This window comes from Sprattus sprattus (assembly GCF_963457725.1).
Source record: "Sprattus sprattus genome assembly, chromosome: 5".
In the NCBI taxonomy this organism is placed as follows: domain Eukaryota; kingdom Metazoa; phylum Chordata; class Actinopteri; order Clupeiformes; family Clupeidae; genus Sprattus; species Sprattus sprattus.
The window spans coordinates 15456157-15478771 of record NC_137924.1 but is presented as its reverse complement, the minus strand read 5'-3'; the positions used below and the strand labels follow the sequence as shown (position 1 = coordinate 15478771).

At 42.9% G+C, this 22615-nt stretch overlaps 4 protein-coding genes across 4 annotated transcripts; all 4 read right to left on the bottom strand.

Moving 5' to 3' along the window:
• Positions 1-827: 827 nt before the first annotated feature.
• Positions 828-5709, bottom strand: LOC308366046 (UDP-glucuronosyltransferase 1A5-like; the record flags this gene model as incomplete). Its single annotated transcript, XM_080839681.1, has 4 exons — positions 828-890; positions 2875-3269; positions 3379-3664; positions 4840-5709. The coding sequence occupies 4 exons, from the start codon at positions 5707-5709 to the stop codon at positions 828-830; spliced, it is 1614 nt and encodes a 537-aa protein (XP_080695807.1).
• A 384-nt stretch (positions 5710-6093) lies between these two features.
• LOC308366045 (UDP-glucuronosyltransferase 1A6-like) lies at positions 6094-7674 on the bottom strand (the record flags this gene model as incomplete). Its single annotated transcript, XM_080839680.1, has 2 exons — positions 6094-6147; positions 6805-7674. 2 exons carry the CDS (start codon positions 7672-7674, stop codon positions 6094-6096), a joined length of 924 nt encoding a protein of 307 aa, XP_080695806.1.
• Positions 7675-9625: 1951 nt separating this feature from the next.
• LOC308366044 (UDP-glucuronosyltransferase 1A3-like) lies at positions 9626-13976 on the bottom strand (the record flags this gene model as incomplete). The annotated part of the gene is made up of 2 exons (XM_080839679.1): positions 9626-9748; positions 13107-13976. The coding sequence occupies 2 exons, from the start codon at positions 13974-13976 to the stop codon at positions 9626-9628; spliced, it is 993 nt and encodes a 330-aa protein (XP_080695805.1).
• A 5365-nt stretch (positions 13977-19341) lies between these two features.
• LOC308366043 (UDP-glucuronosyltransferase 1A6-like) lies at positions 19342-20250 on the bottom strand (the record flags this gene model as incomplete). The annotated part of the gene is made up of 1 exon (XM_080839678.1): positions 19342-20250. The coding sequence occupies one exon, from the start codon at positions 20248-20250 to the stop codon at positions 19342-19344; it is 909 nt and encodes a 302-aa protein (XP_080695804.1).
• Positions 20251-22615: the final 2365 nt, after the last annotated feature.

The window sequence follows — 22615 nt, the reverse complement described above, 5'->3', positions numbered from 1 at the left end:
AAACTGCCCTCCTCAAAATCACTAACGACATACTCCTCTCTGCTGACTCTGGCTTCCTCACCATCCTCATCCTCCTCGACCTTAGTGCTGCATTTGACACCATCAACCAACCACTCCATCCTCCTCTCACGTCTCCAGCACTCCCTTGGCATAACTGGTACTGCCCTCTCCTGGTTCACCTCCTATCTCACTGACCGACATCAATTCATCTCCATAAATAACTGCAAATCCTCCACCTCCCCTGTTACACACGGTGTCCCCCAAGGTTCCGTGCTCGGCCCCCTCCTCTTCATCATTTACATCCTACCCCTTGGCCAAATCATCCGCCGCCACGGACTTGATTTCCACAGTTATGCTGATGACACCCAGCTCTACCTCTCTTCAAAGGCCATCACCCCAGTCACTCACTCCACTCTCACCATCTGTCTAGCTGAAATAGAATCATGGATGCAAAAAAAATTCCTCAAACTCAACTGCAGCAAATTAGAAATACTTATAATCGGCCCTAAGCACCTCACCCACTCAGCCCAGTCTTTCTCCCTCAACATTGACGGCTCCATAATCACCCCCTCCACACAGGTCCGTAACCTTGGTGTCATCCTTAATCCCACCCTCTCTTTCTTGCCCCACGCCAATCACATCACCAAAACCGCCTTCTTGCACCTCAAGAACATTGCACGCCTCCGACCCTCCCTATCCTTTGCCACCACCCAAACTCTCATTCATGCCCTCATAACCTCCAGACTGGACTATTGCAATGGCATCTTCTACGCTCCCCAACCTCTGTCATAAATAAACTTCAATACGTCCAGAACTCTGCTGCTCGTCTACTCACCTCCACCCGCCGTTATGAACACATCACCCCGGTCCTCCGAAACCTTCACTGGCTCCTGGTCAAACACAGGATCACCTTCAAAATACTGCTCACCACCTTCAAAGCCCTAAATAACCTGCCCCCCCCCCCCCCACCGCTCAGACCTCCTCCCCCTACACGCCCCTACCCGTTGCCTCAGGTCCGCCAGCGCAACCACTCTCAAGACCATCAGGACTAAGCGCCAGACCTGGGGTGACAGGGCTTTCTCTGTTGCTGCTCCCTCCCTCTGGAACGACCTCCCCATCCACATCCGTCAGGCCCCCAACATAACACTTTTCAAGCAGTCCCTCAAAACTCACCTTTTCAAACTCGCCTTCACCTAATAATTTCCCCTGCTCCCTCCCCTCCCCCACTCACATGTCCAGTTTTATTTTTTTTCTAACTTGTAGTTGTCTGTTTGTTTTGGTTTGATCTGTTGTCTTTCTTATTTTTTAGTTGTGTTGTGTTGTGTTGTGTTGTCTTGTTTGCTTGCCTTGTCTTGTCCTGTTTGGTTGCTTTGTAAAGCGTCTTTGAGTATCTAGAAAAGCGCTATAAAAAATCGAATTATTATTATTATTATAGATGTTGTGGAAGAAACATTATTGCTATGTCCCTGTTGTAGGAGCTCATCATCGCCTGCGAGCTGATGACCACTACAACAGGCACATAGCAATAACGTCTCCTGCACAGCTGATATCAATCAAACTGCCATGTCCCTATTAAACAGGTTGTTATAATTTCGGACTCAGGTCGCCGCCGAGCGCCTGTTTCATTGTATATGTGTTTTTCAGATGTTGGTAAAGCTGCTGTGCCGCCACAACAAATCGTGCCTTTCATAAGTGTTTTTAAAGAACCTTTCAGCACTTTGAACGTTTGTTTACGTTAGTGTGTCAGAGTGCTATTGTTGATAGCTTTATTTTTTACATGTCTACTTTCCCAATACAATAGCCGAAGTAACTAATTCGACTAATTCAACACATTTCTGGAAATATATATTCTTAGATAAATTAATATTAAGACGTTTTAATGTGAGGGAGGCCAGCTATCAGAGTTTATTGTTGCTTTATCACAAGGGCCTGTCGTAACTACCTTACGCCCCCCGCCCCCGACTGTTACCGCTGAAGTGTCCTCTTTTTCACAAACTCAAAATCTGATCACCCTACTTAAACATGAGTTTTATAGTGTTTAGGAATGTACACCAGAGTGTGGGATGCAGTTTCAGACAACGTAATTGAAAGTGTAAACATATATTAAAAAAAATCGAAATAATATTTAAAGTAGCATAACGGATTAATTGCTAATTGCTAATGAGATGCTAGCGGCCAAAACTAGCGAAACCTCTTGTAATATGCTTACTTTGAGACAATACAAACTAGTTAGTCAAAAACTGTTCTAACACAGTCAAACATCAAGCAAGTGCAACACAAGACAAAGCAAGATGAAAATCCAAAGGGACTTACAAGTTAGGTAAATCTAAGTAATAAGTGTGGCAGTTTTATATATCGATCAATCTACATGTCGTAGATGTGCATTGTAAGTGTGAAGAAGGGTTTTTGTTGGGGGAGAGGTGAGGAAGGTAAGAGGGGTGTGTGGCATGCTAGGGTGTACAAAAGTGTAATTCTGAATGGTACAGTCTAGGAAAAGTGGTGTCGACCCTATCATCACTCCATAAACCAGCGTTAAACAAATTGAATGTTTGCAGAGACAGTCAATGAAGGTTAATGAACAGTGGGCTTTTTTTTGGCTGATCAAAAATATGCACGCGTTCTAGACGATTCACATGTCAAGGTTTACATTAACCCATCAGATATCAAGAGAATTCACTCTCCTTAGGTAGAAGGATGGTATGTTAACTAATGGATGGGGCTGAATTTCTATCCAATATTCAACAACATTGAGTGAAGCTTATGATTAACTGCTTGAATAATACAGCTATATCCAACATTTAGATCCCAAATGTACTTTTCCTTGATTGCCGATAATCAGTTCACATTTGCATCACCTGACCAAATCCAACTCACCTGTGGCAGGGGGTTTGGCTTTCCAGCTTTGATCCCACCAATCATGATCATGTTAGGCATCAAAGGCATGGGGAACTCAAAGGCAAAGTCGAAGCGCATGAGCCACAGTGCTGCATCACTCGCTAGCTCCACAATGGACGTCTCCCTCTGCAAGATGTCTGAGGCCACCTTGTCTGCATAAATGTACAGACGACTGCAGCCTGCGGGCTCCAGTAAGGACCTCAGCAGGTTGACAGTCCTCTCCCACAAGTTCATGCGATTGCTGTAGTGTGTTTGGCGCAGTGGCACGTATGAAACAGGGCTGGGACATCGCGTGGCTATAATGTCAAGGGGACAAGGGAGAAAACCATGCATGTAGATGGAGGGAATGTCCAGATAAGCCCCGGCGATGATTCCTGTCGGCCAAAACGGGTCAGTGAGGAGAGCATCAAAGTCATAATCCCGTAAGGTCCATCAGCTCCTTGTTGTACAGCATGCTTTCACAGGTTATCATGGTATAGTTACTCAGCATGGCCATGCCGATCCAGTAGTTGATTAACCTTGTCACAGTGGAGGAGACGTCAATGGTCATTAAAAAGTCCAGGTCTTTTCCAACGTCCTTTGTCATGCTTTCCTTGGTGTATGGTATAGGAAAGGTGAGGGTGGTGGTGTGCTCTGAGGGGCCCATGCTAAGACTGGCCTCTGGGATCACGACCACCACCTGGTTGCCTCTCCTCCCCAGTTCCTCCACCAAGGGCTTCATGCCTGTCCAGGGGCTGCCATCTACTGGGATCACTAACAGCTTCCCACCCTGAGCAGAGCCCACGCTCAAGAGGCTGATCAGCAGCCCGGTGAAAGCACTCCTCACAGATATCCGTGCAGCAGCCATGGACAAGTCTGAATAACATGCAGCTGTAGCTCGGCAAGAAGGAATATATTCCAGTTGAGAGGCTCACAGTGACTCAGGAGTTTAAACACTGTGAGGTGTGTTTACTTTTTAGCTTACCAGCTTTGATTTGAGACGACTAAATAACTTGCATATCCGGCAGAGTGAGAGTATATATATATACCAAAGGAGGAGGAAGCAGAGGCCCACAGTTATGCAGGGGTTTATTGTGCGAGACAGGTGTGTTCAAATGTCATGCCCTAGCCAAATGCTCCCCACCCCCTTCCCCCAACACACACACACAGAAGATAACAAGTTACAAACAGGCCAACAACTTCACTACGTGAACAACATGAATCAACATGCATCATCAGTTCAACACAACTTCATCACTTCATTGTCCACCCTGAGCAGAGCCCAGGTACAAGAGGCTGATCAGCAGCCTGGCAAAAGCACTCCACACAGATATCCGTGCAGTAGCCATAGAGACGTCTGAATAACATGCAGCTGTGTGACTCAGGAGTTTACACACTGTGAGGTGTGTCTATTTTTCAGTAGGCTGGACTTTGTGTCTTTTCAGATTAATTATCAGACAACAAAGGTGCAATAAGAAAAGGAAAGATTTGCCAGGACAAAGTCAGAACCGTCTAAATATTGATCAACCAACGTGTAGTAGAAGTGTATTGTAACTGTGAGGAAGGTTTTTTTGTAGGGGGAGAGGTGAGGAAGGTAAGAGGGGGGTTTGAAGGGTTGTACAAAAGTGTAAGTCTGAATATAACAGTTCAGGAAAATGGGCGTCGACCCTCTACTCCATAAACCAGCGTTAACAAATTGAATTTGTGCAGACACGGAGTCAGTGAAGGTGAATGAACAGTGGGTGACATGCTTTTTTTTGGCTGGTCAAAAATATGTTTACGTTCTGGACCATCTGAATGTCTTTTACATTAGGTTTACATTAGGCCATCAGATATCAAGAGAATTCACTCTCCTTAGTTAGAAGTAAAGAATTATATTTAAAATGAAATAAAACTGGTTATTTAATTGAATGTAATAAATTCTTTAAAAAATAATAAAAGATAACCTAATAACAGCAAACTCACCTGTGGTAGAGGTTTAGGCTTTCCAGCTTTGATCCCACCAATCATGATCATATTAGGCATCAAAGGCATAGGGAACTCAAAGGAAAAGTCGAAGCGCATGAGCCACAGTGCTGCATCGCTCGCCAGCTCCACAATGGACGTCTCCCTCTGCAAGATGTCAGACGCCACCTTGTCTGCATAAATGTACAGACGACTGCAGGCTTTGGGCTCCAGTAAAGACCTCAGCAGGTTGACAGTCCTCTCCCACAAGCTCATGCGATTGCTGTAGTGTGTTTGGCGCAGTGGCACGTATGAAACAGGGCTGGGACATCGCGTGGCTATAATGTCAAGGGGACAAGGGAGAAAACCATGCATGTAGATGGAGGGAATGTCCAGATAAGCCCCGGCGATGATTCCTACCGGCCAAAACGGGTCAGTGAGGAGAGCATCAAAGTCATAATCCCGTAAGGTCTGCATCAGCTCCTTGTTGTACAGCATGCTTTCACAGGTTATCATGGTATAGTTACTCAGCATGGCCATGCCGATCCAGTAGTTGATTAACCTTGTCACAGTGGAGGAGACGTCAATGGTCATTAAAAAGTCCAGGTCTTTTCCAACGTCCTTTGTCATGCTTTCCTTGGTGTATGGTACAGGAAAGGTGAGGGTGGTGGTATGCTCTGAGGGGCCCATGCTAAGACTGGCCTCTGGGATCACGACCACCACCTGGTTGCCTCTCCTCCCCAGTTCCTCCACCAAGGGCTTCATGCCCGTCCAGGGGCTGCCATCTACTGGGATCACTAACAGCTTCCCACCCTGAGCAGAGCCCACGCACAAGAGGCTGATCAGCAGCCCGGTGAAAACACTCCTCACAGATATCCGTGCAGCAGCCATGGACAAGTCTGAATAACATGCAGCTGTAGCTCGGCAAGAAGGAATGTATTCCAGTTGAGAGGCTCACAGTGACTCAGGAGTTTAAACACTGTGAGGTGTGTTTACTTTTTAGCTTACCAGCTTTGATTTGAGACGACTAAATAACTTGCAGATCCGGCAGAGGGAGAGTATATATATACCAAAGGAGGAGGAAGCAGAGGCCCACAGTTATGCAGGGGTTTATTGTGCGAGAGAGGTGTGTTCTAATGTCATGCCCTAGCCAAATGCTCCCCACCCCCTTCCCCCAACACACACACACAAAAGATAACAAGTTACAAACAGGCGAACAACTTCACTACGTGAACAACATGAATCAACATGCATCATCAGTTCAACACAACTTCATCACTTCATTGTCCACCCTGAGCAGAGCCCAGGTACAAGAGGCTGATCAGCAGCCTGGCAAAAGCACTCCACACAGATATCCGTGCAGTAGCCATAGAGATGTCTGAATAACATGCAGCTGTGTGACTCAGGAGATTACACACTGTGAGGTGTGTCTACTTTTCAGTAGGCTGGACTTTGTGTCTTTTCAGATTAATTATCAGACAACAAAGGTGCAATAAGAAAAGGAAAGATTTGCCAGGACAAAGTCAGAACCGTCTAAATATCGATCAACCAACGTGTAGTAGAAGTGTATTGTAACTGTGAGGAAGGTTTTTTTGTAGGGGGAGAGGTGAGGAAGGTAAGAGGGGGGTTTGAAGGGTTGTACAAAAGTGTAAGTCTGAATATAACAGTTCAGGAAAATGGGCGTCGACCCTCTACTCCATAAACCAGCGTTAACAAATTGAATTTGTGCAGACACGGAGTCAGTGAAGGTGAATGAACAGTGGGTGACATGCTTTTTTTTGGCTGGTCAAAAATATGTATACGTTCTGGACCATCTGAATGTCTTTTACATTAGGTTTACATTAGGCCATCAGATATCAAGAGAATTCACTCTCCTTAGTTAGAAGTAAAGAATTATATTTAAAATGAAATAAAACTGGTTATTTAATTGAATGTAATAAATTCTTTAAAAAATAATAAAAGATAACCTAATAACAGCAAACTCACCTGTGGTAGAGGTTTAGGCTTTCCAGCTTTGATCCCACCAATCATGATCATATTAGGCATCAAAGGCATAGGGAACTCAAAGGAAAAGTCGAAGCGCATGAGCCACAGTGCTGCATCGCTCGCCAGCTCCACAATGGACGTCTCCCTCTGCAAGATGTCAGAAGCCACCTTGTCTGCAAAAATGTACAGACGACTGCAGGCTTTGGGTTCCAGTAAGGACCTCAGGAGGTTAACAGTCCTCTCCCACAAGCTCATGCGATTGCTGTAGTGTGTGTGACGCAGTGGCAAGTATGAAACAGAGCTAGGACATCGTGTGGCCATAATGTCAAGGGGACAAGGGAGAGAACCATGCATGTAGATGGAGGGAATGTCCAGATAAGCTCCAGCTATGATTCCTACCGGCCAAGACGGGTCAGTGAGGAGAGCATCAAAGTTATAATCCCGTAAAGTCTGCATCAGCTCCTTGTTGTACAGCATGCCTTCACAGGTTATCATGGTAAAGTTACTCAGCAGGACCATTGTGTTCCAGTAGTTCTTGAACCTTGCCACAGCGGTGGAGACATCAGTGGTCATTAAATAGTCCAGGTTGTTGCCCATGGACTTCATCATGCTTTCCCTGGTGTATGGTACAGGAAAGGTGAGGGTGGTGGTGTGCTCTGAGGGGCCCATGCTAAGACTGGCCTCTGGGATCACGACCACCACCTGGTTGCCTCTCCTCCCCAGTTCCTCCACCAAGGGCTTCATGCCCGTCCAGTGGCTGCCATCTCCTGGGATCACTAACAGCTTCCCACCCTGAGCAGAGCCCACGCACAAGAGGCTGATCAGCAGCCCGGTGAAAACACTCCTCACAGATATCCGTGCAGCAGCCATGGAGTAACATGCAGCTGTAGCTCGGCAAAAAGAAATATATTCCAGTTGAGAGGCTCACAGTGACTCAGGAGTTTACACACTGTTAGGTGTGTTTACTTTTCAGTAGGCTCAGGCTGGACTTTGTGTCTTTTCAGATTCATTATCAGACAACAAAGGTGCAATAAGAAAGATTTGTCTGGACAAAGTCAGATCAAAGGCTATACAAGAGCACTTGGGGGGAAAAAAAGTCGTATTCAGAGAGAGAATACTCCTCTGCATATTAGCATATTCCTTTCACATACCTATAGACTCTTTATAATCTAATCTGAAATGAATGGTAATTTACCTCTGGGTGGAAGATACTGATACTCTTTTTATGTGTTCATCACATTATGCTACAATACTGTAATTTGTGTTAGAATTATTCCAAAACAAAAAGGTTGTTGCTCTTTCTACATCTGCAGGACATCGGACGCCACCTTCTGTTCATTACTGTACAGATGACTGCAGACTTCTGGCTCCAGTAAAGGACCTCTGCAGGTTAACAGTTCTCTCCCACAAGCTCATGCGATCACTCTAGTGTGTGTAACGCTGATAATGTATAGAAGCGTAACCTTTGAAACGCCATTAAAGTGAAGAGGATTTAAGCCCTTTGCTCTTTATTTGTCTGGCATGATGTTTGACTTTCCAAAGCTACAGAAGCAGCAAACTCTCCTGAACTGTCAGGCTTGATCTTTCACCCACTAATGTCAACATAAACAATGACTAATTCACTTTCAACTCACTGATGCAAGTCATGATGCTCAGGCAAAAGGCAGATTATCTTGAATTCTGCTGACTTGTATTTTTTCCCGAGATATCACAATCAAAAAAGGAATTCCCAGAAATGGTTTACATTTTCAAACAAATTGAAAAAGGTCAATAATAGCCTTCATTTAAAATGCACAGAAACCTGCTTATTAGTGGAAAGCCTTTATAATAAAAGACTAAACATGAGATTTACAGTGCTTAGGAATGTACACCAGAGTGTTGGATGCATTTTTTTCAGACAACCTTATTGTAAGCGTAAACAGATATTTAAAATAATCTAGGTAATATTTACGGTCCAGCAGCATTACGTAAGGGATAATGTATTGTCCGGAGGTCATTCTCCAAAAATAATTCCCGACGGGGCGAACAACACCCCGACGCGCAGCGGAGCGACGGACAATACATTATCCCGCTGATTATACGGTTACTTGCCAAAAACAATAGAAGACATTCCTCCAACATCTTTTTAGTGATTTAGTTGCCGTTTCATGAGTCCCGTTTAGAAATAAATAGTTCTTCAAGCAAATAGAACTTTGAAGTTTCAGGTGTTGCATAGCAACCCATTACTTGCTGACTTCAAATTACTGTCTACTTGCGTTAAAATGACAGGACTTCTGGCGGAATGATATGAAAGAGGTGAATTAGAAGCACAAAACCCGTTGCCAATGACAGCGGTCATTATCTTTTCGCAGCTATATGTTAGCAGGAATTAATGTATGGGTATGACGTAGGGATGGCCCATTCAAATCAACGGTACTTTTTGGAACATTCTGAAGAGCCGTATAATAATATGCTATAATACCCAAACTTGAACTAGAATTATATCAAAACTTGAGATTATTGTTGCTTTTTCTACACGCAGGTATGCAGGTATGCTATATGCAGGTGCCATGCCACCAAGGATAAAGATGAGTAGCCATTTAAAGGTGGTTCGATGCAGGTGAAATATTTATCTCTATGACATCCCAAAGCTCCTCACAACTCATCAAAGGTGCACAGTGTGACAAAAGTCTTTGAGGGAAACTTATGAATCTGAAGTCTATGAGGGAAACTGATGAATCTCTGTCTCCAGCAAAGAGTGAATTAGGCAAGGCAAGCTTTATTTGAATAGAACATTTTATACAAAGATGTAAACTGCTTCCTGCTCTCTTTCTCTTTTGCTTCACTTCTCTTCTCCGTGCACTTGGTAGTTGATGCCCATGTGACCTCTGACCCTGAGCAGGTGAGCCAAATGGAACTTCAGGAGAGGTGAGTAAATGTAGCCAAATTTAAACATTTTAGCTCCCTGAAATTTTGAAATGTGTCAGTTGTTGTGCACCCTACACATTATATTTCCCAAAATGGGGTGTGCGTACAAGGAATGTGTTAGTGATGCAGGGTTTGACATTTTGTGAAGTTTGAACCTTTACATCACAAGATATTGGCTCCTGAGTGCCAGATTTTGGTGCCACTCCACAAATAAGTCATAATGAGTTTGGGTATTCATCATTTTTGGCAAAACAGTTTTCGAGCTATTGCCCAAAAGGTGCTTTGAGCATTAGGGTGCATCAAAAAACACAGTTCCAGCATGTTGATCAGTCTGGGTGCTCAAAGTGTTACCATCCATGTAAAAACAATAAATGCAAAATATTTTTGCGATACGTGGTGTTTTAGAGGTGGAACAACACATCAGCTTTTACCCATTGGGGGAGCCTTGATAAAACGGACAATTTTTGATATCATTCTCTGGTGCCACTTTGGGCTTTGGTTTCGATGTTTGGTTTCAAGAAGAACTAGAATATGCATGTCCTGAAGGAAATACAGGTGCAAAAAATGCTAAATTTAAGAGGAAAAAAAAGAGGCCCATTTTCATATTTTTCACATGCTGTGTTCCACCTCTAAATCTCAATGAATTTTCCCAAAACTTTGCAAAAGTCATTTTTATGTGTGTCCGAACAAAATGCAATGCCAGACGGTTTGATATGTTGAGATTTAATTTTTGCATTGCAATTTGATGCACCCTAATGTTCACTATATTTTAGTATGTACACCCTTATGACAGCATTATACTATATCTGTGTGGGTTGAAGACTTATAAATTAAGTTAAGTTCCTTTGACATGGGAACAAGCCTACCTCTCTTCAGATCAGCAACCACAGACTGAAGACCAAACGGACATGCCAACAAAAATAAACCAAGTGTCTTAAAGGGGCGGTACAAGTTCAAGTACTCAGGGCCTGATTTACTAATATGCGATCGCTGCTTAATCTGCGGTCGCACATTAATGCACAGTGTTTTTGCGAATTTTTCGTGGTATTTATCAAACCAGATACACGCTGGGCAATCGGTGCTTACTCCGCCCTTTAAAGAGCCTGATTTACTAACATTGATTTGCGATCTCAGCTTAATCTGCGCCTTTGCCAGGCGCACATTAACGCACGGTGTTTCCCCGCATTTTCCGTGATATTTATCAAGCCAGATCCGCGCTGGGGAATCATTATGTAGCGCACCGTTAAAAGACTGGAGAAATTGCCTGCAAGTTACTACCACCATGGAGATTCGAGGAAGAAAAATCTAAGGTTTAGCGAATAGATAAAGCGAGATAGATATATTGGTTCACGTTCGCTCAATCACTGAACCTGATTCAATGGGTTATATTGTTGTTTTCCCCGCCATCACCTACAGCGAGATGTTTAAAAGAACACGATTATAAATAATATGCTATTGGTGGCATTAATGCAAAAACTGTCTATTATAACAATATAGATGTGTACATGGCGAGATTAATACGTTCTACAAGGGACATGGGTTCACTACACTATATCCCCATTGAAACAAATAAATTTACCAAGTAGCCAGGCCTCTCCAAAATCACCGTTGCTCAATCATGGATAGATGGCACTATTCCGGAAGATAAAACTGTCATGGACAGACCACTACCACGTAAGTAATGGTCATGTTGGCATCACATATGACCTGGACATTCATTGAATATGTGTGCTTTCTGTTTCGGTAAACGTGTTCGTGGATTGAAGGTGGGACTGTTTGCATGTGGGTGTGCGATCAATGTCTCCAATTACAGTTTGCAGATGCTATAACTGTTTGAAATTATCCGGAGGCCAATATTTGCAAATGTTTAAGGAGTTTAACATCTGATGGAATGGAATGTGATCGCCGGGTGGCGGGTTTGATGTCGTCTCTGATCTGGTCCAGTAATTGAAGTATTGCGTGGCTGGTTAACCTGTACCGTCTAATGATTTAGGGGTCGCTTAACTGCAAATGTGTTATACGAGTTGAAAAAATTATTTCTGTGCGCTGTCTCTGCCTTCTTTCTTCGCCTGGCTCTTAGAACTGCTGCCATATCATATTTTCAGACTCAATGGAAATGCGCTTCCTGGTTAAGACGTGCTTTTATGAGGCGGAGAATTAGCCCGCAAATCAGAGACGTGCGCTCGACAGGCAGTTTTAGTAAATACCACGCAATACATCATTAGGCACACTCCTCCCATTAAATTGCGCTACACGCCCTGGCTACCATCCACGTTTTCGTGCCATCCCACCTGTTTGCAGGTACACACCCTCAAAGCGTTAATATGCGACTCTACTTAAATGCGCCCCCTTAGTAAATACTGTTTTATGTTTATGACCGCTATTTTACGCCAGAAATGGGCGCAATCCTGTTAGTAAATCAGGCCCTCAGTGTATTCAATTTACACGATTTTGTTTAAACAAATCAGGATTTGGTGAAATTTCAAAAAAATAGAATTAAGCAATATAGCACTCGTGGGAGTGGGGTAGGTAAGGGATAATCCCACGGGTGGTGTTCGGCCGTAGCCACCGAGGCTGCAGGCCGAGTGGTGTAGGCAACAACACCCGTGGGATTATCCCTTACCTACCCCACTCCCACGACTGCTATATTGCTTTCATAAAACAATTCTACAGTCAACAAATTAACATTTCAACACAAAGTTATTGATTAAAAATGGTTTATTTCGCCATTGTTTCTCCACAACAAAAAAATTGTTCTATTGTCAACGTCTTGGTTTGGAATTTTAAGAACTTTGAATTAACGGTTATCATCAACGCAAATGTTTCATCGCGGAGTGATTTAGTATTAGCTGTGAAAAGTCCCAAACTGGTATGTTGACGAATAACCTATAGCATGGAACGTCTCTCGTCCAATCAGAAACAGCTAAATAACGCAATCCGTATATTAGCCATGTTGGGCTACAACCATACCAAATATCATTTTTATTGGTGAAATCTAAGCATATGATATCACTGGCCAAACATTGATACAAAAATAATAAAAAGTACAGAAGAAAGGAAGAAGAAGAAGAAAAAGAAAAAGTAAAAGAAGAAACTTTGTCAAGCACTATATGAGCGCCCTGCATGGCACATCATGCCACAACAAGCAAATACAAAGGTGTTGATGTTTGTGTGCCTGAGAGTGTTCAGTGTTCGTGTCAACATCAGTATTGATGAATGGCTTTCAAAACAGTGGAGCCATCATCATATCCAGGCAAAAGGCAGATTCAACTTCCAAAAATGAGTGTGTAAATCATTTGATTTAAATTTGTTACAAAATTACATTTAAAATGAAATAAAATGTATTATTCAATTGAATGTAATTATAAAAGATAACCTAATAACAGCAAACTCACCTGTGGCAGGGGTTTAGGCTTTCCAGCTTTCATCCCACCAATCATGATCATGTTAGGCATCAAAGGCATAGGGAACTCAAAGGCAAAGTTAAATCGAACAAGCCACAGTGCCGCATCGCTTGCCAGCTCCACAATGGACGTCTCCCTCTGCAGGATATCTGAGGCCACCTTGTCTGCATAAATGTACAGACGACTGCAGGCTTTGGGCTCCAGTAAAGACCTCAGCAGGTTAGCAGTCCTCTCCCACAAGCTCATGCGATTGCTGTAGTGTGTGTAACGCAGTGGCAAGTATGAAACAGGCCTAGGACATCGTGTGGCCATAATGTCAAGGGGACAAGGGAGAGAACCATGCATGTAGATGGAGGGAATGTCCAGATAAGCTCCAGCGATGATTCCTACCGGCCAAAACGGGTCAGTGAGGAGAGCATCAAAGTCATAATCCCGTAAGGTCTGCATCAGCTCCTTGTTGTACAGCATGCTTTCGCAGGTTATCATGGTAAAGTTACTCAGCATGACCATTGTGTTCCAGTAGTTCTTTAACCTTGCCACAGTGGTGGAGACATCAGTGGTCATTAAAAAGTCCAGCTCTTTTCCAAGGTCCTTTGTCATGCTTTCCTTGGTGTATGGTACAGGAAAGGTGAGGGTGGTGGTGTGCTCTGAGGGGCCCATGCTAATACTGGCCTCTGGGATCACGACCACCACCTGGTTGCCTCTCCTCCCCAGTTCTTCCACCAAGGGCTTCATGCCCGTCCAGTGGCTGCCATCTCCTGGGATCACTAACAGCTTCCCACCCTGAGCAGAGCCCAGGCACAGGAGGCTGATCAGCAGCCCGGTGAAAGCACTCCTCACAGAAGTCCGTGCAGCAGCCATGGAGAAGTCTGAATAACATGCGGATCAGGCAGAGTGAAAGCAAATATTTACCAGAGTAGAAGGAGGGGGACCACAGCGATTCAGGGGTCTAACGTGCGATAGAGGCGTGTTTAAATGTAGTCAGACGAGATCACGTAACATGAGAAAACAATGAGAGCCACTGAGAAGTCTGAATGACAAAATGCTGTAGCTCGGCAAGAAGAAATGTATTCCAGTTCAGAAATTCGCAGTGACAGAGTTTAGTCAGTGTGAGGTTTGTTAACTCTTCAGTAGGCTGGACTTTGTGTCTTTTCAGATTAATCATCAGACAACAAAGGTGCAAGAAGAAAGGAAAAGATTTGTCAGCACAAAGTCAGAACACTGGAGTGTGATTTAGTCTCTAACTGCACTTGGGAAAAAATGAATGTCATATTTAGAAATATTTTTCACCTGCATATTAGCTTATTCCTTTTACATACCTGCATACCTTTAGATATAGAATATACTGTATATGATTTAGTCTGAAATTAATGGTAATTTACCTCCAGGTGGAAGATATACTGATACTCCTTTTTTGTGCTGAACATCATATTATGCTACAAAACTGTATTTTGTGTTAGAATTATTCCAAAACTTCATATTGTTGTTGCTTTTTCTACACCTGCAGGACATCAGAGGCCACCTTGTCTGCATAAATGTACAAAAGACTGCAGCCTCCATTAAGGACCTCAGCAGGTTAACAGTTCTCTCCCACAACCTCAGGCGATTCCTGTAGTGTGTTTGGTGCAGTGGTAAGTATAAAACAGGACTAGGACATAGGTGGTGAGTGGGAATGACACTGTGAATATCTCCTTCAACTGACTAGTTACCATTGAAATATCAACATAATGTTGCATAACTCAGGTGAGCCGATAAAACTGATCATGTATAAAAGCTTCACCTTTGAAATTCCATTAAAGTGAAGAGGATTAAGACCTTTGCTCTTTATTTTGTCAGGCATGATGTTTGACTTCCAAAATGTACAGAAGCAACAAACTCCCTGAACTGTCAGGCTTGCTCTTTCACCCACTAATGTCAACATCAACAAATACTAATTCACTTTCAACTCACTGTTGCAAGTCATGATGCTCAGGCAAAAGGCAGATTATCTTGAATTGTGCTGACTTGTATTGTTTCCCCAGATATCACAATCAAAAAAGGAATTCCCAGAAATTGTTTCACATTTTCGAACAATTTGCAAAAGGTTCATAATAGCCTTCATTTAAAATGCACAGAAACCTGCCTATTAGTGGAATGCCTTAATAATTAAAGACTAAACATGAGACTTATAGTGCTAAGGAATGTACACCAGAGTGTGGGATGCAGTTTCAGACAACCTAATTGTAAGCGTAAAAATGTATTTAAAAAAAATCTAAGTAATATTTAAAGTAGCATAACTGATTAATTGCTAATTGCTAACGAGATGCTGGCTGCCAAAACTAGTGAAACCTCTTGAAATATGCTTACTTTGACACTATAACAAACTAGTTAGTCAACAACTGTCCTAACACAGTCAAACATCAAGCAAGTGCAACACAAGACAAAGACAAGCAAGACAAAAATCCAAAGTGACTTACAAGTGAGGTAAATCTAAGTAATTAGTGTGGCAGTTTTAAATATCTATCAACCTAAGTGTCGTAGAAGTGCATTGTACGTGTAAAGAAGGGTTTTCGTTGGGGGAGAGGTGAGGAAGGTAAGAGGGGGTGTGAAGGCATGCTAGGGTGTACAAAAGTGTAATTCTGAATGGTACAGTCTAGGAAAAGTGGTGTCGACCCTATCATCACTCCATAAGCCAGCGTTAAACGATTGAATGTTTGCAGAGACAGTGAGTCAATGAAGGTGAATGGACAGTGGGTGACATGCTTTTTTTTGGGCAGATCAAAAAAATGTATGCGTTCAAGACGATTCACATGTCAAGGTTTACATTAACCCATCAGATATCAAGAGAAATCACTCCTTAGGTAGAAGGGTGGTACGTTAACTAATGGATGGGGCTGAATTTCTATCCAATGTTCAACAACCTTGAGTGAAGCTTGTGATGAACTGCTTGAATAATACAGCTGTATCCAACATTTAGATCCCAAATGTACTTTTCCTTGATTGCAGATAATCAGTCCACATTTGCATCACCTGACCAAATCCAACTCACCTGTGGCAGGGGGTTTGGCTTTCCAGCTTTGATCCCACCAATCATGATCATGTTAGGCATCAAAGGCATGGGGAACTCAAAGGCAAAGTTGGAGCTCATGAGCCACAGTGCCGCATCACTCGCCAGCTCCACAATGGACGTCTCCCTCTGCAAGATGTCTGAGGCCACCTTGTCTGCATAAATGTACAGACGACTGCAGCCTGCCGGCTCCAGTAAGGATCTCAGCAGGTTGACAGTCCTCTCCCACAAGCTCATGCGATTGCTGTAGTGTGTGTAACGCAGTGGCACATATGAAACAGGACTAGGACATTGTGTGGCTATAATGTCAAGGGGACAAAGGAGAGCTACTTGCATGAAGATGGAGGGAATGTCCAGATAAGCTCCAGCGATGATTCCTACCGGCCGAAATGGGTCAGTGAGGATAGCATCAAAGTTATAATCCCGTAAGGTCTGCATCAGCTCCTTGTTGTACAGCAGGCTTTCACAGGTTATCATGGTACGGTTACTCATTATGACCATTGTGTTCCAGTAGTTCTTTAACCTTGCTACAGCGGTCGAGACATCAGTGTTCATTAAAAAGTCCAGTTTTTTTCCAAGGTCCTTCATCATGCTTTCCTTGGTGTATGGTACAGGAAAGGAGAGGGTGGTGGTATGCTCTGAGGGGCCCATGCTAAGACTGGCCTCTGGGATCACGACCACCACCTGGTTGCCTCTCCTCCCCAGTTCCTCCACCAAGGGCTTCATGCCCGTCCAGTGGCTGCCATCTGCTGGGATCACTAACAGCTTCCCACCCTGAGCAGAGCCCAGGCACAAGAGGCTGATCAGCAGCCCGGTGAAAGCACTCCTCACAGATATCCGTGCAGCAGCCATGGAGAAGTCTGAATAACATACAGCTGTAACTCGGCAAGAAGAAATATATTCCAGTTGAGAGGCTCACAGTGACTCAGGAGTTTACACACTGTGAGGTGTGTTAACTCTTCAGTAGGCTGGACTTTGTGTCTTTTCAGATTCATTATCAGACAACAAAGGTGCAATAAGAAAGATTTGTATGGACAAAGTCAGAAGAAAGGCTGTACAACAGCACTTGGAAAAAAAGTAAAAGTCATATTCAGAGAGAGAATACTTCTCTGCATGTTAGCAAATCCTTTCACATACAGTACCTATAGACTTTAGATCTAAACTCTATACAATCTAATCTGAAATTAATGGTAATTTACCTCTGGGTGGAAGCTACTGATACTATTTTTATGCGTTGAGCATCACATTATGCTACAGTACTGTAATTTGTGTTTGAATTATTCCAAAACAAAAAGGTTGTTGCTCTTTCTACATCTGCAGGACATCGGACGCCACCTTGTGTGCATAAATGTACAGATGACTGCAGACTTCTGGCTCCAGTAAAGGACCTCTGCAGGTTAACAGTTCTCTCCCACAAGCTCATGAGATCACTCTAGTGTGTGTAACGCTGATAATGTATAGAAGCGTAACCTTTGAAACGCCATTAAAGTGAAGAGGATTTAAGCCCTTTGCTCTTTATTTTGTCTGGCATGATGTTTGACTTCCCAAAGCTACAGAAGCAGCAAACTCCCTGAACTGTCAGGCTTGATCTTTCACCCACTAATGTCAACATCAACAATGACTAATTAACTTTCAACTCACTGATGCAAGTCATGATGCTCAGGCAAAAGGCAGATTATCTTGAATTTTGCTGACTTGTAGTTTTTCCCCAGATATCACAATCAAAAAAGGAATTCCCAGAAATGGTTTCACATTTTCAAACAATTTGAAAAAAGGTTCATAATAGCCTTCATTTAAAATGCACAGAAACCTTCTTATTAGTGGAATGCCTTAATAATTAAAGACTAAACATGAGACTTATAGTGCTAAGGAATGTACACCAGAGTGTGGGATGCATTTTCAGACAACCTAATTGTAAGCGTAAAAATATATTTAAAAAAATCTAGGTAATATTTTAAAATGAACATGAAACACACTATTCTACGGTCCAGCAGCATTACATATCTATAGCTAGTAAAATGTGTCAGTTCATTGTAGTAATGATTTATATTAAAAAAATAAATAATTTGGTGACACTTCTATCCAAAATGACTTACAAGTGAGGTAAATCTTATTAATAAGCGTGACAGTGCAATGATCTATCAACCAATGTGTCGTAGAAGTGTATTGTAAGTGTGAGGAAGGGTTTTTTGTGGGGGGAGAGGTGAGGAAGGTAAGAGGGGGGTGTGAAGGGGTGTACAAAAGTCTAAACCTGAATGGTACAGTTCAGGAAAATGGAGGTCGACCCTCTACTCCAGTGGTCCCCAATTATTTTTCCCCAAGGGCCAAATTATGTAAAGCAAGTGAGGCTGAGGGCCAACAACAACCCCCCCCCCCCCCCCAAAAAAAATGACAGCGGTTTAAAAAAATAACAGTTTTTATTAGTGCTGTCAAACGATTGAAATATTTAATCACGATTAATCACAAATTAATTAATCGCAAATTTTATTTTAATGCTCTTATCATGGAAAAGTGGATTGGCTTGCTTTATGCAATGTTTTATTTTATTGAAAAACAACATTGCCAAACAGGGGTGTACAAAATAAAATTATAAAGTGCACATTTCAGACTCTGCTGAAAAGCTGCCCGTTGACAGTGAAGCTCGCTTCTTTTGCACAACTTTTAAAAGGTAAACTTTCTATTCAGAAGCTTTTTATCAAACATTTCGCCGTATCGCGCTCACCATCACTCAAACCGTAACGTTAGCCTACTACACAGTTTGCGAGGCCAAAAAGAGCGTTAATCTTAAAAAAAAAAAAAAAAAATGTGCCGTACCCGGGCCGGATCTGGCCCACGGGCCGCCATTTGGGGACCACTGCTCTACTCCATAAACCAGCGTTAACAAATGTAATGTGTGCAGACACAGGGATTCAATGAAGGTGAATGAACAGAGGGTGACATGCTTTTTTTTGTCTGGTTAATATTATGTTGCATGTCTTTTACATTAGGTTGACATTAACCCACCAGATATCAAGAGAATTGTGAATAGTTAGAAGGATGGTATGTTATCTAAAGACTGGGGCTGCATTTCCAATATTCAATATTCAACAACAGTAAATTAAGTTAATGATTACTTGCTAGAATAATGCAGCTGTATCCAACATATAGATCCCAAATGTACTTTTCCTCGATTGCCGATAGTCAGTCCACATTTGCATCACCTGACCAAATACAACTCACCTGTGGCAGGGGATTCGGCTTTCCATCTTTGATCCCACCAATCATGATCATGTTAGGCATCAAAGGCATGGGGAACTCAAAGGAAAAGTCGAAGCTCATGAGCCACAGTGCCGCATCGCTCGCCAGCTCCACAATGGACGTCTCCCTCTGCAAGATGTCGGACGCCACCTTGTCTGCATAAATGTACATACGACTGCAGGCTGCAGGCTCCAGTAAGGATCTCAGTAGGTTGACAGTCCTCTCCCACAAGCTCATGCGATTGCTGTAGTGTGTGTAACGCAGTGGCAAATATGAAACAGGACTAGGACATCGCGTTGCTATAATGTCAAGGGGACAAGGTAGAAATGCCTGCAAGTAGATGGAAGGAATGTCCAGATAAGCTCCAGCGATGATTCCTACTGGCCAAAACGGGTCAGTGAGGAGAGCATCAAAGTCATAATCCCGTAAGGTCTGCATCAGCTCCTTGTTGTACAGCAGGCTTTCACAGGTTATCATGGTATAGTTACTCAGCATGACCATGCTGTTCCAGTAGTTCTTTAACCTTGCTACAGCGGTGGAGACATCAGTGGTCATTAAATAGTCCAGGTTGTTGCCCATGGTCTTCATCATGCTTTCTTTGGTGTATGGTACAGGAAAGGTGAGGGTGGTGGTGTGCTCTGAAGGGCCCATGCTAAGACTGGCCTCTGGGATCACGACCACCACCTGGTTGCCTCTCCTCCCCAGTTCCTCCACCAAGGGCTTCATGCCCGTCCAGTGGCTGCCATCTGCTGGGATCACTAACAGCTTCCCACCCTGAGCAGAGCCCAGGCACAAGAGGCTGATCAGCAGCCCGGTGAAAGCACTCCTCACAGATATCCGTGCAGCAGCCATGGAGACGTCTGAATAACATGCGGATCAGGCATAGTGAGAGTATATATTTACCAGAGGAGGAGAAGGAGGTGGCCCACAGTGATTCAGGGTTCTACTGTGCGAGAGAGGTGTGTTCAAATGTAGTCAGGTAACATGAGATAAAAATGAGAGCCAGCAATGGCTCAGGAGTTTACTCACTGCGCGGTTTGTTTACTTTTCACTTTTATTTTTTTTGGGCGGGCCTTCATGTTTTTTCAGATGAATTATCAGACAACAAAGGTGCAATAAGAAAGGGAAAGGCTTGTGTGGACAGTCAGAACTCAGGCTGTAAAACAGTGTTGTAATTTGGTCACTAATTGCACTTGGAAAAAAAAGATTGTCACGTTCAGAAATAATTTTTCCCTGCATATTGAAATTCCTTTCACATACCTACAGACTTTATATCTAGACTCTATATGATCTAATCTGAAATAATTAGAATTATTTCAAAACTTGAGATTATTGTTGCTCTTTCTGCATGCAGGTATGCAGGTATGCTATATGCAGGTGCTATGCCACCAAGGGTAGAGATGAGTAGCCATTTAAAGGTGGTTCGATGCAGGTGAAATATTTATCTCTATGACATCCCAAAGCTCCTCACAACTCGTCAAAGGTGCACAGTGTGACAAAAGTCTTTGAGGGAAACTTATGAATCTGACGTCTATGAGGTAAACTGATATATCTCTGTCTCCAGCAAAAAGTGAATCAGGCAAGGCAAGCTTGATTTGAATAGAACATTTTATACAAAGATGTAAACTGCTTCCTGCTCTCTTTCTCTTTTGCTTCACTTCTCTTCTCTGTGCACTTGGTAGTTGATGCCCATGTGACCTCTGACCCTGAGCAGGGACCACATTCTGATCTGATGAGTGAGCCAAATGGAACTTCAGGAGAGGTGAGTAAATGTAGCCAAATTTAAACATTTTAGCTCCCTGAAATTTTGAAATGTGTCAGTTGTTGTGCACCCTACACATTATATTTCCCAAAATGGGGTGTGCGTACAAGGAATGTGTTAGTGATGCAGGGTTTGACATTTTGTGAAGTTTGAACCTTTACATCACAAGATATTGGCTCCTGAGTGCCAGATTTTGGTGCCACTCCACAAATAAGTCATAATGAGTTTGGGTATTCATCATTTTTGGCAAAACAGTTTTCGAGCTATTGCCCAAAAGGTGCTTTGAGCATACCCCACTTCAGGGACGCCTAGGGGCAGGGGCGCAACTGCCCAATGTCAGGGGGGTATGCAGCAACAATTTTGGCGCCCCCCCCCCCCCCCCCCACACACACACGTTTTTTTTTCTTTTCTTAAACAAATAAATAAATAAGTGTGCCAGACATCATCATGTATGGGCTTTAAATAATAAAGGTTTATTTTAAAGTATATCAGCCACTGCATGCCTACCATAATGGTGCCCTATGGTGCATACAGTATATACTGTACACACACACACACAAATATATATATATATATATATATATATATATATTAGTAACAATGTTAACAAATAATAAACAGTTGCAAACACTAACATTAAAATGATAACCATTGCAACATAATGCCTTAAAACGCAAAAGTAAGCCTACAAATAAAGATCTTTAAAGGTGATGATGTGTAACAATGCTGCTACCAAAATATTCAAGAGTGCTCTTTAGTTGCTACTAAATAATAACACGCCGTGCCTTTTCCCTTGCCCATTTATCTTGTATTGCACAATGCCAACAGATAGCCTGTATGTTTGACCGCACAGCTAACATGAACAGCTAATGGTAACCATGGTAACCAGAGTTACGTTTCCCGCTTCTTGTTAGTTACTGTGAATGCTACCAGAGCCCGTCTGCCACCTTATATTTACCAGTTGTTATTTTGCCTTAATACAATTGAGATGTGTCATACATGGGATTGGTACAGTAGGGTTTGACCAAAATCTGTAGCTATCATCAGCCTAATTGATGAGGCTTAAGCTAGCCATAAACCCCCATTTGGCTGCTACATTTCTATGTTATCAAACGCTAGCTAGCCTGCATTATTTGCAAGCCTCCAAGCATAAACGTAAAGTCACCTTAAAACCTACCTGTTGCCTTTCACCATCCACTTATTTAATTGCTGTTGCATCCCCTGACATGTGTTCTCTTTTTCCCCCTTTCTTTTTCTGTTTTCAGCTCCTGACAGCTTTTTTGCTTTATCCATCTTCCATCCAACCAACTCACTACTCGTAGCCTAGTTCTAACTGCTTGTGTGTTGAGCGGTCACGGCGCTCACTCTCCCTCTTCTATGTCAAAATTCTATTATGGAATCTTAAGAGATAAGGCGCCTACTCTAGCCTGTTTAGTCCTCTAAAATGTTATATAA